A 21,660-nucleotide genomic window follows, 5' to 3' on the forward strand; every position below is an offset into this window, starting at 1 on the left:
CATGCAAGTCTTGCAGTGAAATACAGACGATATCTGTAGTAGCTTCATCTCAATGGACAGATACACCTGAAGTTTGTTTTCCAAGGTTGTAACACCTGAGAGTGCTAACTCCATTCAGACATGGTGGTATGATAATCCAGCTAAAAGACAAGCTCAAACCTTCACTAGGGATAAATGCTTCAGCAATGTTATTAGTCTCAGTTTTCATAAAAGTCTGTGTAATCCAGAAATCTTCTTTGCAGTTTTTTTTAAAAATCGTTGGAATACAAGCATTGGGTCAGGTTTTTGGAGGGAAGTCTTGGTAATACTTCGGTGAAGGCACTGAACAATGGAAGCATGCATCCAACATGTGTTAAAGTTGAATGATTTTTTAACTTTAGTTCCAGGATGTTTTTAGCTAAGTGAGATTATTCTTAAGCAGTGTAACAAATTTTCAGTTTCCCTAAAATAGAAAATTCATTTTCATACATTGAGGTTTTCATAGTAAGTTCAAAGCTGAGCCATCACTTGGTAGATTCATTACTATATTTTTTTTTAAGGCTGTTGCAGGCTTTTAGTAAAGGCAGACTCCAAAAGGAATGAGAAAAATGAGGATGAATTTCACTGAAGAAAAATAATCTGGTGACTCATCCTTCAGTGAAAAGACTGCACATTTCTGGCATATGATTCCACTGGAACAAAATACTGGATTCAGTAACTCAGAGGTCTGATCTGGGATAGCCAAGCGAGTTGTGTCCGTAAGAGGGAGCTCCATTTTCTGACTCTGCCTACTATTAGTAAAACTTGCCTTCTAAGCTGGTGTAATGACAACACCAAAAACCCCAACAAACCAACCACAAAAACAGGGATACATGATGCAATCTTAACACTATCCGTAAGGTTAAAATTAATTACAAGTATAAATCAAAAGACACATTGAATTGCAATATGCAGTCTGACTTTTATCCTCTTTGTGCTTGTGTGCCTGGTGCTACCTAGAGACTATTTCATACTTGGATAAACATTTCCCTTAGTGAGAGGGGAAAAGGAATAATGCACCTCTTACTCTGTGTCCAATAGGTCAAAGCGGTGATGGCAAGACTCATCTCAATGAAAAATACGGCTACTAAGCTTCAAGTGTGCCAGAGTATGTCTGGCATTTAAAGGACTGCTCTGTTTTGGACTCTTTCACTACATGTGAAGTGAAGGATAAGAGTTGGTTTTTCAGATGCTGTTTCAAATTCAAGGGCATCAGCAGCTGCTCTGGCTCTTTGCTCTCCCTGTGTGTCCTCTGTCTTTCAGATACTTTTTTAAAGAACAAGCCCACACCTTCTCCTGGCTCTTCCACTTTTTAGCCTTGTCTTTTTTATTTGGCTTGAAACTGTAGGATCATTTTTTCTTTTGTAAATGAAAGTATACAAAAATATTAAAATAATACTCCTCTGTATACCTACAGGCTTGATAAAAATTATTCTTGTTGTGTTTATGCAATTAAAATAAGAAACACTACTGGTTTACTCCTCTGGCTGCTGTTTGAAAGTACTGTCATGGTAAACACAACCTAAAGCTCAAGAGTTCTTTTATTTTCCTTTTCTATTGTTTTCACTTCTCCCTGGTGCAGCTGCTGGAATACTTAGTGTAAGTGGGTGGGGAATGGCGAGTGTACAATATTAAAACGGTGCAGAAATGCTGGAGAACAGAAGAGGCTGGCACTGCTTATCTGAATCAGGGATTAATAGATGAAATTATGGAAGGATATCCTGGAAGAGTTTATAATGAAGCCTGTTCTTCTTGTGTCATAACATGAGCAAAGTTCCATCTTAATGCAGTTTAAGGTATGCCTGCTCTTAATTTATCACTAATACAGTTTTGAATTGCCATCAAAAGTTGTTAGAGCCACAAATAAAGTCAGATTCAAAGAGCAAACAGGCATCCTTAGAGAGGTGACGGTGCTGCAGGTGTTTATTGGAAGGAGCTAATATTTTACCCATACCCCAGGATCCATCAGTACAGGCAGTCCCCTCCTGCTTCAGCAAGGGCAACCTCCTCATATCAATGTGAATGGAAGTAATTAAACAAAAGGAAAGGGCGAGTACATGTCCTGTGACTTTCAGAGGCTGCAGATCAAGACCTCTTTGGAGTGGCAGGGTGGAGCTAAACCTGGCAGGGGGGTGTAACCAAGCTGGCTGTGCCTCAGGACTACAAAGTCCTCCAGGGAATGCCAGGACCTGCCTGTCCCTGCCCAGCCCCTCTGGGCTCTTACAGAAAGATCAATCTTTTCTGTTTGTTGCACTTCACGTCCAGTCTTGAACTTCTAAGCAACACTCAGGACCTGAAACCCCCAATTCATTAACTTGGTCATCCCTCATCAGCTCATCTGTATAGTCCTAGACAGGGGGGATCCCATGGATGACTCTCAGTTGTCCCAGAGCCTGTGTTGTAAAGGTGAGGTCATGCAGAGTGTCTCAGGGTTTGTATAGTTCCAGGCCCAATCATACTGAGGCAAGGAAAGCTGTAGTAATGGTAGTCTTGCAGCCCAGGGTCACACAACCTTTGGTGTGCTTCCACCGGACAGTGGCTGCGTCCTTACAGATAACTCACAGGAGGTCATGTCAGAAGCTGGGGTGAAAGAATAACCACACAATTCCTTGCTTCTTGCAATGATAGTGTTGGAGCAATGCAGCCCACTCCACTTTCAGCCCACAGACAATGCTGAACAGTTTGGCAGCTTGGCATTTTGCAGAGTTTTACTTAATAGGCTCATGCTGCAAAACAGCACCTTCTTTCCGCTGTAATCTTCACCATATTTAGCAGGTTTGCATCTGCATCTGCATGCCAGGCTGGGCAGCCTAAAGCTGCCTGCTTCTGGAAGAAACATATCTATGTAATCCAAGGAAAGGCTGTTGGCTCTCTATTCAAAATGCCAGACCTCATAGGTTTCACAGCTGCAGCCCTTCCCCGGAGCTTTGTCTAGTTCTGGTTGCACCAAGCAACTGCAAGAGACTTCTATTCATCATCAGCAAGCCTAGCAGGTTTCAAGCAGGGAAAACAATAATTTGCCACTTACACTCGTGAGAAGTACTGGGAAAAAGAGCCTATGAGGTTAAGTACACCTTTATTTTTACCATCCGAAAGTAGCTTTTCATCAGAGGCTGCTTTATGATACAAATGGTATTGACTTGGTGCCAAAAGCACATCTCTGGGGATGGAGGACTGGGCAGTTTGGTCCTGGCTAAGACTGTGAGCTCCCTGTCTGTTTCTTTTCACAGCCACTCCCCTGTGCTGCCATATGGACATGATGGTAAAACCTGCTTTCTTTAGGCAGTCCATCTTTTGTTTCATTGTGTAACGTGAACACCCAAAGGTGGTCCCCACTGGATGGTTCCAGTCATTTTCAGGGTAGCATTCAATAAAACCATGGTACCAACACCCATTGTATTTTAAAGTTATTGTCCTCCCATTAATGATCACTTTGCCATCCCAGAAGCAGATTCCCACTTGATGCTCAGGGGCTGTGTAGCACATGACACGTTTGAGTGTTTTCATTTTTGGCCATGTATATATGCCATTGGTCAAATATATCTTTTTTCTCCAATAGTAGCTATAAACTAGTCTGTGGACATGGAAGTAGAGGTTACCATATTACACAGAAAAGGAACTACACAGCAATAAACCTTCACCTTTTCATAGTCCATTGTGTGACAGGCTGTCACCATAATGTTATTTCTGTATGATCTGCAGGCCTTTTTATATCTTGCTGTCAACAGTAACTCAGTTTTTATTGCAAGTCAAAGACCTCCTGATAGTCTGTGTACATGTCAAGAATTGCTTCTTTTTCTTCAGTACCAAACTGTGCACCCTGTCATGATCCTTTTGTGGAAGAGGGCCTATATAACTTTTTTCAGTAATGTTGAAAAAATGGAGGAAATACCTTTTGCAGCCCTTGATATACCCAGGGCTTGGGGAAGACTGCTTAGTTTCATGGGTAAAAAATATCAAGAATCTATGAAAGTGAAAACTCTGGTTGTACCTCAATTTAGCACTCTGAGTGATTAGTTGCAGACATGATTTTTCCTTTGAGAAGCTGAATGACAACTGAGCAGCCATCGTAGCCTCTGGTGTCAGAGTAGCGTAGCCCTGAAATTTTGTGCCGCTAAGCTGTTTAATAAAGTCCACATCCCCTTAAGCTTCCATTCTCCTTCTGTTTTCCTTTCCACTTCTTCTTTATCACACAGGGCATCTGGCACTAACTCCATGGCAAAAATGTAATTTGGGCTGTGTACCCAGCTTCCTGCATGTCATTCCATCTCCAGAGGGACCCCTGTCCTGCACCTGGGGTTTTGATCACAGGCACAGAGCGCTGCTGCTGACTGACGTTACAGCACAGACCGCACTTCCAGCCTCTGTGTTTGAGATTCTTTTCCACATAGATCTTACACTCTTTCACATAAAATCAGAGACAAATAAAGAGGGTTCCCCAACCCGTGCAGCAGTCTGCAACTGGGGCACCTACTTCTTGTGGCAGTGTTAAGTGCACAGCCACGCAGCAAGCAGAGTTGGCAATAATACTGACAATTGTGGGTGTGATTATAGGGTGTGTGGCAAATCTTACAAACATTTCTCATCCCAAATACTTTTTCTGACCTCCCTGACCCCAAAATGATGTTCACTGCGTCAGAAAAGTGCTCTTGGGATATCTAGAACCATTCCTTGGCTTAAGAATCCCCTGGCATTTTTTTTCCATTCAGATAGGAAGATGATGAGCATATTAACACACAACAGGTCCTCGAACAAAGACACCCTGCTCAGCATGACCTTTCTATGCACAGAACATTCTATTTTTTTATGGAGCATTTCTTGCTCTGCTCAACAGTTCCACATCAGTCTGACCCTCTCACTGCAGTAAGCGGTGTGAGACCTCTGGCAAAACAGAAATAACAGTCACTGGTGGGTTTTAGCTCAGCCATACATCACTGATTTTTGTCTGTAACATTAGAATGGAGATAGGCTGCAGAGTCCTGTGTACCCCACTCCCAACAGCTTTTACTGTCAGAGTAGCTGAGTGGAAAGTCTGGTCACATCTCGGCTCTTTCTGACTTCAGACAAGCATGAAACTTTAGTCTGAATTCATAGTACTGAAGTTAACAGGGCAAGACTGCAGTTGAAGTTGTGCATGCAGACAGCTTTGGGACGGAGTTAAGCAAAACCACGGGGATTCGACACCAGGTGTAACTCTTCAGAAATTTGCTTTACCATTGCTTTCTGAGTTTCATGCAGCAATACCTCATCCAAATTATCAAACCTCTACTTTTCTGCATGCTGCCTAGCCCTGAACCTCTGGAATTACTCTTACCACTGCTGTGTGTGCTTTGTGGAAGCCATAGATTAGGCTGATGTCTCTTCCACCACCCCCTTTATATTTGAGGGCAAGGGTAAAGTCAGACTTTCAAATACACTTCCTGGAGACTTGAGAGGGAAGCTGCTTCCATCATAAACAGTCTAACAGGAAAATCTTGGAATTTGCCTCATGTTTGCTGCATTGACCAATGGATAAGGAAAGAGCAAAGCTGTATCTCAGGTACAGCTGTAAGCTCCCACTTACCATGGGCCAATGGAATTCATCCCACCACTCACCATTCTCTGTGTGACACCTCCACATCAGCCAGCTCTTCTGGTTTGCAAGGTCATTTTTTTCCAAATGACCCTGGATCTTGGTGACTTTGATCCAGCACTACTGCATTTTCTCTACATTTCTTCCAAAACCACAGATTAGAGCAAACAACCTCCAGATGGAGCTCATGATGCACAGACCTTGGCATATCTAAGGCATCCTCCAACTCGAGGGAATCCCAGCTGTACCTGTGGTTATGGTCCCCTGAAAAGTGTTTCCTCTTACTTACCTAAGGAAAAGTGAAGCTACATGTAATTTTCTACTTTTTGCAAAGGAAAGAAGCATTCATAAGGTCATTCAAAAGGAGGAGAACGCTGATTTGGTTACCTGCTTGTCAAACTGGGTTTAGAGTGCTAAAAAGCTACAGGACACAGAGAGATGTCATTAACAAGCAGCCCATCCTGCAGCAGCTCACAAGCCTTGCTTCAGCATTCACAAAGTGATTGTTTAAAGCTGCTATTTCCTGCGTAGAGTGCAAGATTAATTCGTATTTTCTTTGGAACATGTGTTTACCTCATTATCATACTTACTTTCCACTGCTACAAAACTTCCAGTTCTGTATTCACCTAATAAATAGTCTTAAATTTATGAAGCATCAATGCCCTAAGGCCCTTGAGCACCTAATATTTGGGCAGCTGGTTGCAAGATATTTTGCTTTGCAGTTCTATGCCTAAAGAATATATATTTTAATACCTGTATAGCATCACATTCTGCTGTTCTGGAGCACAGAATTGTGCATACACACTCAGCATCACTGTAGACATGATGGGAGAAAGCATTTCTAGGATTATTTTTCGCATTCTGAAAATGAAATGCTGTCTTAGGAGCTCTCGGTTTCATTTTCAAAGTGAATGTGAGGTAAGATGTGAAAAATGTTCTTTAAGTTAAAGGAAAGATCTATATATCAGCTTGATTTGCTTAAATTATGCTTTTAAATCGTGGAAGTCCTCTGTTGATTGTGCAGCTGTGTGGATGTATATGCAGGTGTATGCACACTTTCAACCATGAATATATTACTTTGTTCCTCTGCTTTGACCTAGTAAACCACTTGAAACTCAAGTTTATTCTTTTGCTGGATGCAGCCTGCTGAAACTGCAGTCTTTGGGCATTTCGAGTGGCTCACCTGTTTATGCTGACTACCTGTTTCAAATCCAGTTTCTTGTAACACCTAGAAATATGTCGGCTAAAATTAGGATATGATATGAATCCACCTGCACATGATTGCTCAAGAGAAGTCTAATGGAGATTAGACTTGTGAAACAGCAGATGAAAACTCATCTGTGCTGGCCCAAGCAATGAAGTTGCCTGGATTCACACTGAAACGCTCATGCCCTCCCCCAGACTCAAGGAAAGGAGCTTCTCTTTTTTTGTATGGATCATGTTTATACCCCCGTGTATAAAGTTATCCTTGCTGAAGCCTTGATTGTATCATTAATAGGCAGTGTATGCAGTACTTTGGTTTAAATGCAACACATGGACTCTGACAAAAATTTATGTTCATGTGAACTGCAGAAATCTTCATACATAAGGAAGTTTTTAAGTGCTGGCATGTGTAATGCAAGCAGAGCAGAGTTTGCTCCAAAAAGGCAGTTCTGAAAGGGAAAGATTTATCCAGTAGTTCCTTACACTTTCTTCTGTTTGCAAGTAATAATTTTCTTCTCATGCAGAAGCCAGGGACTAGGAGACACATTTTAAAGCCATTCCTTGACAATAGCTTTTCCTCATTTAATTTGATCTTCTATCTTTTCTCACACCATACTTGGTTGGATCTGTTTTGCTGCTGCTGCTGCTGTTCCTCTGTTCTGCTGTTACTTGTCCTGTATATTGAATCCAGTTCAAGTTTCATTCTTCCCCATGGGGCAGAACATTGTTGTGCTGAGCCTCTTCCTTTATTCATCTTCATCCTTAAGCCCAACTCCACTTGTCCATATGGCAAAACATCCCTTTCATACTTTTGTCTTGTTCCCGAGTTGAGTAAGTGGTTCCGCTGGGAATTGAACTTAATCAGAAACCAGCCCGAATGTTTTCCATCCGCCCAAGCAGAAACTGAATCTGAATTTGTGTTTTGAAGTTTAGAGTGGAGCCTCCAGTCCCAGTGGAACTTGAACCTAATTTTATTTTTGGTTGGGTGTCTCCTTTTCTTTGGGATCCATCTCATCTTTCTCTTTGAGGAGTCTATCCAGTGCAGAATAAAGTGGGCAATATTTTTGGCTAAATCTAGGCTAGCTCCATCCACAGTCTGAGTCTGTAGGCTGTGCCCTTACCTCTGCCAGGAGTCTGATGAAGGGGTTAGCTCCCCAAGTGACAGTTGTCCTGAGCAGGAGTCGTGTTTGCCATTCGAGCAGAGCTGAGCAGGCTGCTGGGTTATGAGCTGGCAGTATGAAGTAGCACAACACTAGGCAGCCAGTGCCAAATCTCTCCCTTCTTGTTCTCTCTAATCAGAGAGGATTCAGACAAGATCTGAGATTTACTCTTACAAATTTTGAGTGGGAAATGGCAGAGTCAAGAGCTCATGGTGGGGAGGATGACGTTTCTTTGCAGAAAGCCAGAGTAATATCGATCTGAAATCTCATAACTTACTCATTCATATAATTATTCCCCAACCACAAATAATCACCCCACTCCCATTACACCTCTTCAAGAAACTGCAATTCAGGCTGCTCTGGGACAGCAAGGCAGTAACATCCTAATTGCTCTTACATGTGAGGGCAGCTATAATGGAGTCTGTGGTGGAAAGATGATTTATTTTTCACTGTTGAAAGCACAGCTGTAGGTAGGAAAGCCGTGCTTTCCCCTGAAACAGCTCCCTTGGCTTCTCAGGTGTCTCACCACAAGACAGATGAAACCATTTTCTCTCTCCAAATTAGCCAATTTGCCCAAGAACTGTCATCTGCTCTTGTGAAGCAGTCAGACAAAGAGACATGTGAAGCACTGATGCTCTGCACATTCTCCTCTGCTACTCACAACACACAGACAGGTATTAAACAGTTTAGACTCCGGCTCAAGCAGAATCAACTACTGAGATCACACCCTGACCCACTCCCAAGCTCTGACTTTCCTATGGCATTTTCCTCTTGCTGCCCAGCAGCAAATTGTGACTAATTTCATAAAAATGCAGCTGTACTCAGTGAGTGAAACCTTGATCTCTCTGAAAGACACTGGCAGTTCATTACAGGGCTTTTGTGAAGAGCTCTGTTAGCCAGGATTGAGAGGTGCAACCAAGTGCCTCCTACCTCTGGAGATGGGGTTGGTGTTTGGGGTGGGAGGCAGAGAGGGAAGGGTGACAGGATCTCTCTTGTGTAGGAAATGTCAGATTTCAAACTATGTTTGAAATTACTGCAGAAAACCTTTCTATATACCTGGATGTGCCACTGAGAGCAAATGGGCAGGAGATACAACTTTATTTTGCAAAAAAAAAATTACCCTGGTAGGCTGCTTTGCCACCAGGGTAACTAAAATCCTCTCAGAACAGGGCCTGGTTGTTCCCCAAAGACAAATGTGAAGATGTGCTCTTCTTAGAGTACAGCATAATGGTCAGAGGTTACAGCTCTGACTGTGTGATTGCTTTCATCTTATAAAATGAGAAAAGCATGAATGAAAAAACCTCTAATATCCATTAGGGAGAAAATTGGCTGGGTGATCCATGGGTACAGATAGATTAATGTCAATTTTTACTCTATCAGAAATTGATTTCGTGATTGTGAGTGCTGGCCATACATTTCTCTCTAATCATCCTTTCTCAGGCTAGGTCACACCAGCTATAGTGTGTTTGGGGACAGAACAGCTAGGAAATCGGGAACACCTTCCCCAGCAAGAGGATTGTTTCACAATCAAGGAGCTTTATTATTTTTGCCTCTATGCTGGGAGATAGTTTGGCTTCATTCTTCTTATGGCTCTAAGCCCAAGTCATTTGCAGCTATGCCCAAGCAAGGCCTGTGTCCAGCAGTATTTTATGATAACTCATCTCCAGTCCTGTAGAGCTGATCCATAGTGGCTCAATACAGAGAGAGATGCAGAATACCTGTAAACCATATTGAGTATCTAAAACCGATATTGTTATCTTGTTTAAAAATTATATAAAATCTAAAGGAAATTGGATTTCATAGTTGTATCCTGCCTCCTCCTTATCTAGAAATTGCTGAATGTGTCATGCATGACAGTAGGGTAAACCCAAAACAGTAAAACTCTTCTAATAATGACTTGTCCTAGCCTCTAATAGTTGCAAAGTCTTGCTTAATGTTTTGTTATGTTTTTTAACAAGCATCCAGTGTCAATGGGACTTCATTAAAGAGGTTTTTTTAACTATAGTTCTTGATCCAATTTCTATTTTGTAAGAATCATATTTAAAGAGGAAAGAAATGCCATGTCCCAAGCCATGAGGGGGGCATGTGTCTAAATAATACAAAGGAATTGGAGCTGTGCAACAGCAGGAGAAGGAAGAAAATTTCAGATCCTTCCCACAGCCACTTGGAGTTTACCAGGAATAGAAATAGCTGCAGAGGGCTAGACCAAGGCTCCACTTGCTTGTTCTCTCTTGGATGCACAGAGGAAGGACCATAAGAAACGGGGGGGGGGGGGGGGGGGGGGGGCTTATATGCATATATGTGTGTTTTCAGATATACACTCATGTGTTAGACTGTCCTCAGAGGTGCATGGTGGTAGGACAGAGGCAACAAGGTACAGGAAGGAAAATTTCAATTGCATATTAGGGAAAATTCATCACGCCTGGAGGGGCTCAGCATTTAACTGGACAAGGGCCTGAACAATCTGCCCCTGGCTGGGCTGGCTTTCAGGGGATTAGACATAATCACCTTCAGAGATGTTTTCCAGCCTAAATTATACTAATTCATATGTATGTATATACATGCACATGCAAATATACACATACACTTTTAAAATATATGAAGATGCATATATGCATGGATGTGGTACACTCCCTCTTCATATTCTATATGGAAAAAGGTGACTTAACCTGTTGCACTGTTGGCTAGTCTTTTCAATGAAGAGAGAGAAGACCTTTTGGACAGGACCCTCCAGGCATGTATGTTCAGTGCTGTTATCCATCCAAATTTCCTCCTAAATTGAGTACGGTTCCTGGCATGGGCCATTCTCATGAAAGGTTGTGTAAGAACTGATTTAGAACTGTAATTTAAAGTCAAGCTAGAAAAATCATGCTCCAGAAGAGATTCCCGTGACCAGGTAAGCTGCTGGACATCTCTTTTGTGAGTCTGAGCAAGTGTTTGACCAATGGAGAAGGATGGTTGTTGTGGAACAGGAAGATCAGATACTGGGGAAAATGATGTCCTCTCTTCTGTAAGGAATGATAGTCTGAAATGAGCTCTGTGCATGAGGGAGTGAACAGGCTATTGTCTCTTAAGCTCTGGTTTTAGTTCTTCCTTTGCATCCTATTACCTTTTGCATGGAAACTTAGTTTATTTCTACATTCCCTTCAGCCTAAAGCAATTTATAGGTCTTGTTCTTCCTCCTGTAAGTGGGTGGGAAACTTTTATTTCAGAATCTTCCAAATAACCAGATTCAATTTCACCCTCATAAATTTGATCTCCTACACACATCCCCTTACTAAATAAGCAAATATTTTTCCTAAAACCAGTTTGGCTTATTTCTAGTTTGACCTTTTGTCAACAAAACATGAAGATATTATCGTGATTGGAAACACTTCTCTTGGGCCCATAAACCAGGCAAAGAAAAAGGAGAAAAGATGAAGGGAGACAGGCTGGGGCTTAAAAGCCTCATTTTGGAAATGTCAGCTGGAAAACCAAACAGCATGAATCATAAAAAACTGTGAAAGAGGGAGAGAAACAATGTGTGAACAGTTATTGCAGTGAAAGAGTCGGTAAATCATTATATAATTAACAATCTGTCCGTTAAACTGGGAAACAATATTTCACTTAGTCCCATGGCACAGCCAGGGTGTTTCCAGACAGCAGGCTGGGTTCAGCTGGCACAGCCTCAGGCCAGCCAGGGCATGGGGGTGCCACCAGGGTGCCTTGCAGCGGTCCTCAGCTCACGTACTATCAGAACAGGTCATGCCAGCTTTGCCAGGAGGGACACCAGGGATGCATGGGGTCCCTCCTCCAACCCAGCTGTGGCTGCCAGCCTGGTGGACAATTTTCATGTGCCACAAGTCAGGGAGCAGCTTCTCCAAGGTGCCTGTCATCTTCTTTTCCCTGTAAATTGAAAAGTAAGGGGTGTTTGCTCTTCAGGAATTATCCTGGCCAGAGATGCTAGTTCTGCTCCCTCCTCCAGAGATCTTCCAGGGGATTTACAGAACTTTCCTGCCTCTGATGGTCCGCAGAGGTCCAAACACATGGTTTTGACCCATGCAGTGGCAGGATGACCCAAAGCAGCCAAGGGCTCAAGCTGATCTGTGTATTTCTTTTCCTTGTCCAAGGCCAGGCAAGGGTGAAGTGAGGTGAGTGTTTGGGCACAGCCTGTTCAAATGCTCTTTCCATGACTTTGGCAATTTTAGTGAGAAAAAACGCCTGCGTAAGCACAGAAGAAATATTCAGTGAAGGCTAGAGTGGCATGATTCCTGCTAGAGAAAGATTGCAACTTGTCATACAAATCCTCAGCAACAGTGGGAAAGTATGACCTATCTCAGTGTCCTCTCTTGGATGTGCTTTTCCAGCTGACTCAAGACCATCTCATCACATCAGCATGGATTGCCAAGTATGTGGTGTTGGGGAACCAGGAAGGACATTTCCTACCACCAAACAAAGTCCCTTTTGAAGGGATTAGGACACAGTTAGATGCTGATAGAGCTTTTTCTCACCAATCATTGACACATCAACCTTCTGGATCAATTAGAAGCTATTGATCTCTCCTTTTCCTTATGATACTGTCTGGGTTGAATAAACCAAAGACAACGTTTTAATGAAGAGAAAAGTCCAGTCCAGGCTATGACATCCTGGAGCAGCCTGAGTGTCATGTCTGTTCAGGGAATCATCCTCTCCTGACTTCTGTTTGTGACTTGTCCCCTCCCTTCTGGTGACACGGGCTTGCTTTGACATATGCATATGTGAGGCTTTATTGGCCAAAGCATGGCAAGTGAAGAAGAAATTAGTTGTGGAGTCAGTTAAGGTCTGTTTCACTTGTAGAAGTTGCTCACTTGTAGCAAAGCATCACACAGAAGAGGTGGCCAGGCAGCTGTGGGGGCAGGCAGACCGGTGGCTGTTTGAGCTGACCACTCAGGAGGATACTCTGACCTGCTCCCATCTTCTCTTCCTTGCCTTAGACTAGCTGCATCCTGAGCTAGACCCTGTGCATCACCACCACCACTTAAGTCATCAGCTCCAAAATTATGTAGGAGAGTTGCTGGAAGGATCAAATGGTGAGTGTGCGATGCTGCACTAGAGGGGCAAGATATCACAAAAAGTGATATCTTTTTGGATATCACTGCAGGATCGGGTGCAGGTCAGATAGTGCCCATTTTCTGCTGGGGTCAGTGGAGTGACAGGGGTCTGTGACAGGGTCCCCATGTTACAGCTTTCTATGCTGTTACTAGATATCCCCCTGCCTTCACAGAAGTTAGAGAGGAGAGGGAGATGAGAAAACAGTTCTTAACAGATTTAAAGAAAGGCTGAAGCTGTAAATCAAGATCTTCAATGCATTTCATCTCCTTCCCTTTCAGTATTTATCAAGAAAGCAAATGCATACCCAGGAAATAAGGAACAGATGCACAAGCGCATCTTGGGACAAATAAATTAACTTGCAAGTAAGCGGGCAGGCAAGAGCAGCAAGAAAGGGTAATTAGACCACACAGGCACTATCAGCATGGGACTGTATCTCCAAATATTGCCAACACCCAAAAGGTCCACAGCAAAGTAAACTCTTCCATTTTTGGTGGTGCTGATCCCTGACCAGGACTTTAACTACAAGTACCTGTGCTTTGATGATTGGATGAGTAGTGATTCTCCCCAAGAATAAGCAATCACTGAGGGATAAAAAATAGAATCAGAGATAAACTCCTGGTTCCCTCCTTTTGGGGCAAATTCCTTCTTTCCACAGTAACTAAGCAAACCAGAAAGAAATATGGGCAGATATTGGAAAACCATTCTAACCTGTAACTGTTCTTGGGTTTGAGTGTGGCCAGCACCTTTTATCTTCCACTCTGCATATAGAAGGTGAATCTATTGAGGTTGAGACATTCTTCCCTTGTCCCCAGTGCTCCATAAATCCTTATCCAGCAGTGTCCCAGGGCACCAACCTGCAATACTGTGCAGAACAGGACCCTGCAGTGCCTGCAGAAATGCGGTATGGCCTTGATGAACTCCTTAAAGGCCAACATCAGTTCTTAGAGTCTTCAATGGCAGTTCTGCTTATCAAGCACTATGGGAAGGTTTACCTTCTCAGGTCAGCAGAGCCCACCACAGCTCACAAAATGTCACTGCTCCACAGGGCCGTGCCTGCCCCTCCATGCTCAGCCCTCCAGGCAGCTCCTTTCCAGCTGTCTCAAGGACTGGGATGGCATTTCTTTATCCAGAGCCATTTGCAAAGTTTCCCCAAGCTGGTGTTTGACCAGGGCTTTTACCCAAGGCCTAGGAGGTCCCTGCTCCTATTCCCCTCTGACCTCTGTGGTGCCTCTGGGGATTTAGAGAAGCCAAACAGCAATGTCTCCTGATCCTGGTGAATTAAAGAACTGGCAAAAAATACTTATGTCATCCCTGTGACCGGTCTACCTCCCACTGCAGAAGGAAAGGAGAGTCTGCTGCTCCTGCCTCACTTACTCCATGCTGCTTTCCAGCCAGAGCAAAGCCTTTGCTTAATATCAGAGTTAATTCCAGCCAGAGCAAAGCCTTTGCTTAATATCAGAGTTAATTCCTATGTTTCCCAGATAGGGCAAAGATCAGGCACTTGGATTAAAATGCCTGCACAAGGCCTCCCTCCCAAATTACAAATGACACAAGCATGCTATTTCTTTTACCCCTTCCTTCCAACCACAACAGAAGTTGTTCCCGCTTTATCTGTCATCTACCTCTCCTGTACCGTGCTTTTCATGTCCTAGTGGCATTCTTTTCTCCTGATCCTCCCTCCTCTCCTCTCCTGATGTACATTGCACAGATCATTTGACCCCAGGCTTGGCAGGAGCTAGACTTCACTAGATCTCTAGAGTTATGATTTCATGAGCTGTCTGGAGACATTCTGGAAGCACATTGCAGGATGCCCTTCCATGGTCATAGACTCTGGTGGGTGTTGGCATGAAGGTCTTCACAAGTCAGCAGAAGTCTGAAATATAAGTAGCACCAAATCATCAAGTGTTTGGGTTGGCAGGGACTTTTAAGGGTCTCCTAGTCCAGCCCCTGCAGTGAGCAGGGACATCTTCAACTAGATCAGGTTTCTATGAGCCTGATCTGGTGCTGAGTCTGATGGGATGATGCTGGCCATCTTCAGTACAACACAGCAAACAGGCAGGAGGGAGGTGTTGTGTTGTCAGAAGAGCATTTTCCTCCATGTCCTCCAGACTTTTTGCTGGGGGAAGTATTTGTTCTTTCCTCCATGTCTCCAGATCAAAAGGACTATTGCCCCCTCCTGCCAAACAGACCATCTTAACACATGTGCATGTGCTCTCACAAGTCATTTCCCTGAGCAGCCTGCTCTGGTGAGTGTCCCTCTTTAATCACAGGCAAGGCAAATGAAAGGAACCTGGTAGGCCATATCCAGTCCTTTCCTGTCACAGACAACTAAAGTCATAAAGTCTTACCCTTAGGTCCATGGAACTACTCAGGGGAATGTTTGGTTAGCAAGAGTAATATTTATGTTAAGCGTGAATGAGAATCAAACGTCAAGAGCAGGTTTCAGTTCTGGTTTGGCATTTCCTGAGCAAAATCCCAACAACATATGAAATCTTTAAACCTTCACATTTGCATTTCACACTCAGTCTCATGTAAATGTGTGTCTCCAACCCGGCTATCATGGTATTCTGCCGTGTAGGATTAACAAGCCTGCATTTAGCTGAAAGACCCTGATCAGGGCTCGAATGTATCACCCACTGAATGGGTCCCAAGGTGCACAACAGGCTATGGAAAGGTTTCTAGAAACCACCTGGGGTCCTGCTGAGAAGCTGCCACCTCTGAACATATTGCAGCACTCATTGAATGGCTTCCAACAATGTGAGAGCTTCAATTGTGAGACTCCTTAGGAAATTGCATCCAGTTGTCATTGCAAAAGAGGGAATTTAAGGCATGCACAGTGTAATTATTCCCACTGGGAACTGCCAAAGACAACAAGGGTATCACTCTATTGCCGTGAAGGAAAAAAGGTAAAAATAAGAAGATGCTGTAGAACATCTCCTGTTCTGTGTGTCCAGAACTTTGATGTCCCATCTCCTCTGGGCACAGCCCATCCCCACAGCCTCCCAGGCCCTCCCAGTGCCACAGGAGAGCACCATTTGGGCTGGAGGCAGAGGCAAGCCCCAACAAGAAGCCACAAGCTATTTGGCTGCCTAGTGTGGGAGCAGGGACCTATACTCCAGCAGAAAAAGATGTCTTGGGGCTCAGACAGCAGAGAAAGGTTTGGAAGGTCAAAATTTCAGTTACAACATGTTACCTGTAAATCATTTATATCCAACTAGACAACTAGACATTTAGGCATTAGTTCTCCGTATTTACTGGAAGTTGATGTCTAAACACTTTTAATGAGAGTAACAGCACCTCAAATTTTAACAAAGATATTTTTGAGGAGACAGAAACTCCACCTAGTGAGGTGGCCAGCAGACACAGAAAAGTATGCCCAAGGAGCTTTGCTGTCCTTCACCAGGAGCTCCCCAGCCAGGGGGCTCTGTGCCACCACATTGTTGCTGCTCTGCCATCCTGAGCACTTCCTGTCAATATTTACAAGCTGCAGAGCTCCTGACTTTAGTAGTTCACTGCTTTTATAGAGGTCCTGCTGCAATGAGCCAAAGACAGCCATCACTGGGCTGTCAGGCTGGAAAGGCCAGGGAAATCACACATCTGTAAGCTGTCCCAAGCTTCCCCACCACCCTCTGGGCTCTGCAAAGCATCTTCAATTGTCACCAGAGTTTGAAAAGAGCTGGGAAGCAACACCTGGATCAGATCTAGGCTTCATTAATCTATAAAATGTCCTTTTTTCTCTACCCGAGCTCTTCTCCTCCCAGCCTACAAAGCAAAACATAGCAAAGAGCTCTGGGGGAGGCTGGGCCTGGAAGAGGCTCAAAAGAACCTAATCTTATTCTTCTGTGTATGTTTTTGCTTTATAAAGTCTTTTGTATATGCTTTTGCTCCAGATGTCAGCAACAGAACAGAGCAGTCAAGCTGCAGGCGACAGAGCAGCCAGAAGAGAGCTGGTCAGGGCTGTCAGGGGCACTCTGACCAGCTGGTGGGCATCCTGCATAACGGCGGCATCACCCTCGCTATCCCCATGGCAGCACCCAGCTTCACTGGCATTTGCAAGGCTATTCCCAGTGCTGATACTGTTGCATGAAAGACAGCCTGGCCACTTGTTAATAGGAGCTATGTCTCATCTGGTCTCCCATGAGGAGGATAGCTCAAGTGCACACCATTCAATGGGTCTGAGTAATGGCTGGAGCTGGATGTTGTGGGTGTGACACAGTCCCTCTAGCTGCCAAAATGCAGGAAGTGTCCCACAAATAATCAGTTGCACAGTGAAATGGCCAAAGCCCACATGGATTAATCTCCAGCATCAGCTCTAGATTTCAGTAGTTGTTTTGATCTGTGTTAAATAATACCAGTGCCTTACTATAAGTACATTTGCAGAGGTTTAACAGCAATTAAACGCATATGTATTTCTTGCATGGGAGCTCAGCTTCACTGAATATGGTTTCAATAATCAAGTGGTATTTTGTTTACATGCTGTAATTATGATATTAAAATCTACCCATAAACCTCACTGTAGACAATGTTCTTTTAGTATCTGGCAGCCTTTGGAATGAACACCAGGATGCAGAGGTAAAAGGTGACAAGATCAATGTGGGATGAGCACCCATAAGATTGCCCAACATCACAAATAGAGCTGAGTGGGGTTCCTGGTACCCAGTAAGATGGGCGCAGCTTCCAGCTCTTCAGATGACACCTACTAGATGGCTAGCTGAAATCCCTGAAAGATGAGCACTAGCCGGAGACTTGTTTTGGGAAGGTCTGTCTCTCAACAGGGTCACAGCATGGATGAAGCCTTTATCCTCATAGCTGTGGCTGTAAGATTTGCACAGACAGGGCTCACACTTAGCATGAAGATGATGATCCCCTCAAGTGACAGGATGTAAGATCCTGAATCTTAGTCCTTTAAAGTTGTCTAGGCCTGCCAGAAAGTTCTCAGTGTTGCAAAGGGGAATTTACCTTTTGGAGTAAAGCCTTTTGGGGAACCAGAATCATAAATCAAACATGAGTAACTCAATACCATTTCTGGTTAAAAAACCTTCATCATCTCACTTTTCCTCTCTGGATTTGTATCTCCCTCACTGGGGCTGTCTTCTTAACCTGCAATGTAAGCTTTGGGAGAAACACACTTTTGTTGATACTCAATGCTTGACCCAGAGATTTTGTCTGACAAGTCATAGCAAGCACCCCAGTGAGAACCCAGCCAGCACATTTAGCCTAGGAGATAATCAGTAAGAGGTGGTAAGGAATAGTATTTGAGATCTTCTATTTTCCCTCAGTTGCGAATGCAGACAACCTCTGCCCCATTCCATGGCAAAGTCAGATCATGATGGTGTGAACATCTACCCACTGGAACTGGGAGAAAAACTCAGTGCAGGCAAGTAGAGGTGACAGGAACTCATGTTTTCATGCTTTACATCTCTCACAACCCATGCTTTTCCCTGCCACTCCCAGCACCACCCCAGCCACACTGTAGAACACAGTGTCTGGGGACTGCCTGGTCGGGGTGTCCTCTACCGGTCTCAGCCCGGGGGTTTGGTGGGGAAGGTCGGTATACAAGGTCATAGTGAAGGCTGAAGCTCGGGGAAAACCCCCTGCATGGGCCCAGGCAGTGCAGATGCAGGCTGTGTCTGCCCATGGGCACCATCACAGCAAGTGCCCAGTCACATCACGTCAGGGACATTCAGCTTCACCATGCCAGAAAACTGGACACACGGTTCAGGTTCTGTGGGCTGCATTGCACAACCAGCTGAGCAGGATCCAAATGACTGCTCCTCTCTGTAAAATCTGTGGCCACAAAGGAGAGTTAATTTCTTTGTCATGTGTTGAGTCAATGACTTTCCTCCAAGCAGAGGAGCTGTGGGGAGCAAAACAGTCAGGGGCTGAGATTAAACGTTACCTTCAGTAATAAAGGCAAAGCAGATTTGCCTGTAGTGATTTTTGCTTTCCAAGAGCCATGCCTGGATAATCTCAGTTTCTACCTAAGAGATAGCAGAGCTGTCAGGACATACTGCATGTGGCCACACAAGAAAGCACAGACGTGACCCCTTGGCTCTTAGGAACAAACGTAAGGGGGAAGGGGGAAAAGCACTAGCAGGGGGAATGAAAGCAACAAAACCCAAATTCATATAGCAAACAAATGTAAGAGCTTCTATTTTTACTCAGTAATCTACGTGCCTGGCCGTCTTCCTATTTCTTCCATTTTTAATCTACAACAAATATCTCTGAACTGTGCTGAGACAATAAATCTGGAGCCCTTTGAAGACCTTGGGCGGCAGTGCAACAACAACACACTTTACAAACTAAATATTTTAGAGATTCATTTTCCCTTTGATCTGCAGCATGGTATCCCCGCTGCATGTGTATACACACCCTGACACACATGCACATCCTGCTGAACCCACTGTGCCACTGTCGGTTGTTCCCTTGCCACTGCAGAGGGACATAAGGGAGGCCATGGATGGCCATAATTTGCTATATACAGTGCACACAGACACACATGTGAGCAAAGCCTTCTTGGTAAAAGAACACCATAGGAGATGTAACCACTCCAACACTGGTAAACAATAGAATTTAAGGTCACAGTGGAAGAATTAATTGTTCAATAGTAGGGACAGGAAGTGGTTGTGAGCAATAGACTTTGTTTTTAAAGAACAGTGAGAGAAAAGGAAAGGAACTTTAATGTGTGATATCTTCCTTGTACCCACAGGGACTGTCAGCAGGGTTACATCCATGAGATCTACTATGAAGCTTTCTGCCTCTGAACTAGCAGAGTAAGTGTGAGGGCAGGATCTATTTGTTGTCCTTTGTGTAAGCCTGCTCTGGACACTTTGCCTGTGGGTTTCACAGACAATTGTTGACAGTGGAAAAGAGATGAGGCACTGATCACTTCACCACTCTAGTAACTGTATAGCTGAGTCCATGTGCCTCCCACAGCCATTGAGCTGAAAGGATGCAAACCATTTATGAACTGCACATTACTCAACAGTCCATCACCCACTTATTTCCCAAATACAGCTCCCCTGGGCCAGCAATATTGCTGTAGACTAGCAAGAAAACATGATCTCTAAGCACAGCAATTTGGGGCAAGAAATAAAAAAAATCCAGAGCTCAAAGAAAGAAAGTGAAATCTGGTGTAAGAGGAATGCATGGCCTATGTTCATATTTCCTGTTCTTAGTGATGTGACATCCCCATTTCATCATATCAGTCTCCAGGAAACAATGTTCACAGAGCTCTGTCACAGTAGGCTAGGGTGCTCAGTCCTACTGAGCCAGAAAAAAGGTTGTCACATCTGGAGACATCCTGGCCTCTCCTCTGAGGTCTGTCAGCCAAGGGCTGACCTGGATCAAACCTCTTTGACCTACATGAACTGACAGGATCACAGTAGGAGTGAGGAGAGCCATGAGCATATCATCTATGTTGCAAATAGATCAGCTACAACGCTTGCTGTGTGATGTGTATGCTGGAAATTGAAGTGTGGGAAACAGACAGAAGGTCTGTCATTCTTGCTCATTTTCTTGGTAATCCAGTCTCTCACTACCTTGCCATTGTGCAAGCAGCAGGTCAAACTCCAGAATACCAACTTCTACTGCTGTTTGGGCTCATTCCTGACACCTATGCTCAAAACAGTTGGGTTGTCACCAGGTTTTCCCTCAATTGCTTCCTGGGGAAGGGCTGCACCAGCATACACAGATGTGGGACCAGAAGAGCAGGGCAATAGTTGCAGTGTATTGCATCAACAGCATCCTCCAAACCCTGCCCTCCCAAAACCAAAGGGAGGACAAAAACCAATCGTTTGACACAAATTAATTTCCTGCAAAGACTTCAGAGTGAGTTAAAAGCACACACGAGTGCACACACGCAGAGCCCAGACCCTGAAATCTGAGCCAGTGCAAGCTGAAACGAGCAAGCCTGACATGGGGGGGATCCGGAAAGCTCTCCATCCCTGCAGGAGATGAATGCAAACTGTGCTGCTCCTTGCTGGCTTGAGTCTGTAAGTGTAGGGAAGTGCCAGTGTTTGGACAGATGCAGGCCTGTGTCACAGGCAGAAGGGTTGAGTAAAACCCTGATCCCCTGCTGCCCACTCTGGGTCCCTCCATAATAATTTTCCAGCCTCCTTTTATCTCTCTCAGAAGAGCTTATTGTCCAGCTGATTCTTAGGTCTTCTTCACACTGGTGTGACACAGCAGATGTCAGTGAGGAAATCCTTGATTTGCCAGGGAATTAGCAAAAAGTGATTCAGGTTCTGGACTGGCCTCTGATCCTTTGAACAGGAGATATGGACAGTAAAGTTTGAAAGAAATATATTCCAGGCTTTTCTGTCTTGTTTTCAGGGTCCAGAGAAGTGACAGTTTCCAGGGTCCAAACACTGTGTTTTGCATCCCATGTATACCCCAGTAGTGATTCAACCCAAGAAGTTGCAGAGGAAGTCCAGACTGTGATCTCAGGTCTTTTAACCATGAGGATTGTCAAAGCCAACCTTCAGGCAACTCTACCAACCAAAATCAGAAGATTCTTCTTAAAATGTGAATTTGTTTTTAAAGGGTTAAATTCTTTGGTTTGCTCTCTTGTTGCATGAAGGCTACAGACAAACTTTCTCCTCAAGAGCCACATTGTCATTGCTTTGAGGACATATG

At 44.1% G+C, this 21,660-nt stretch overlaps 1 protein-coding gene across 6 annotated transcripts in view; it reads left to right on the forward strand.

Annotated features, from left to right (window-relative positions):
* SLC4A1AP (solute carrier family 4 member 1 adaptor protein) overlaps positions 1-21,660 on the forward strand; it is a 42,175-nt gene that overhangs the window by 15,430 nt on the left and 5,085 nt on the right. Inside the window, exon 14 of one of the 6 annotated variants that reach the window (XM_071576942.1) lies at positions 19,733-19,796. The exons of 1 other annotated variant lie outside the window; for it this stretch is intronic. In XM_071576942.1, coding sequence (XP_071433043.1) covers positions 19,733-19,796 — 64 coding nt within the window. Of the gene's footprint in view, positions 1-539; positions 1,021-1,059; positions 1,497-16,913; positions 17,521-18,302; positions 18,374-19,732; positions 19,797-21,660 lie in introns of those variants that run through there. 4 more of the 6 variants (XM_071576959.1, XM_071576932.1, XM_071576967.1 and 1 more) reach the window with 4 other exon arrangements.

This window comes from Pithys albifrons, chromosome 2 (assembly GCF_047495875.1).
Source record: "Pithys albifrons albifrons isolate INPA30051 chromosome 2, PitAlb_v1, whole genome shotgun sequence".
NCBI classification, from domain to species: domain Eukaryota; kingdom Metazoa; phylum Chordata; class Aves; order Passeriformes; family Thamnophilidae; genus Pithys; species Pithys albifrons.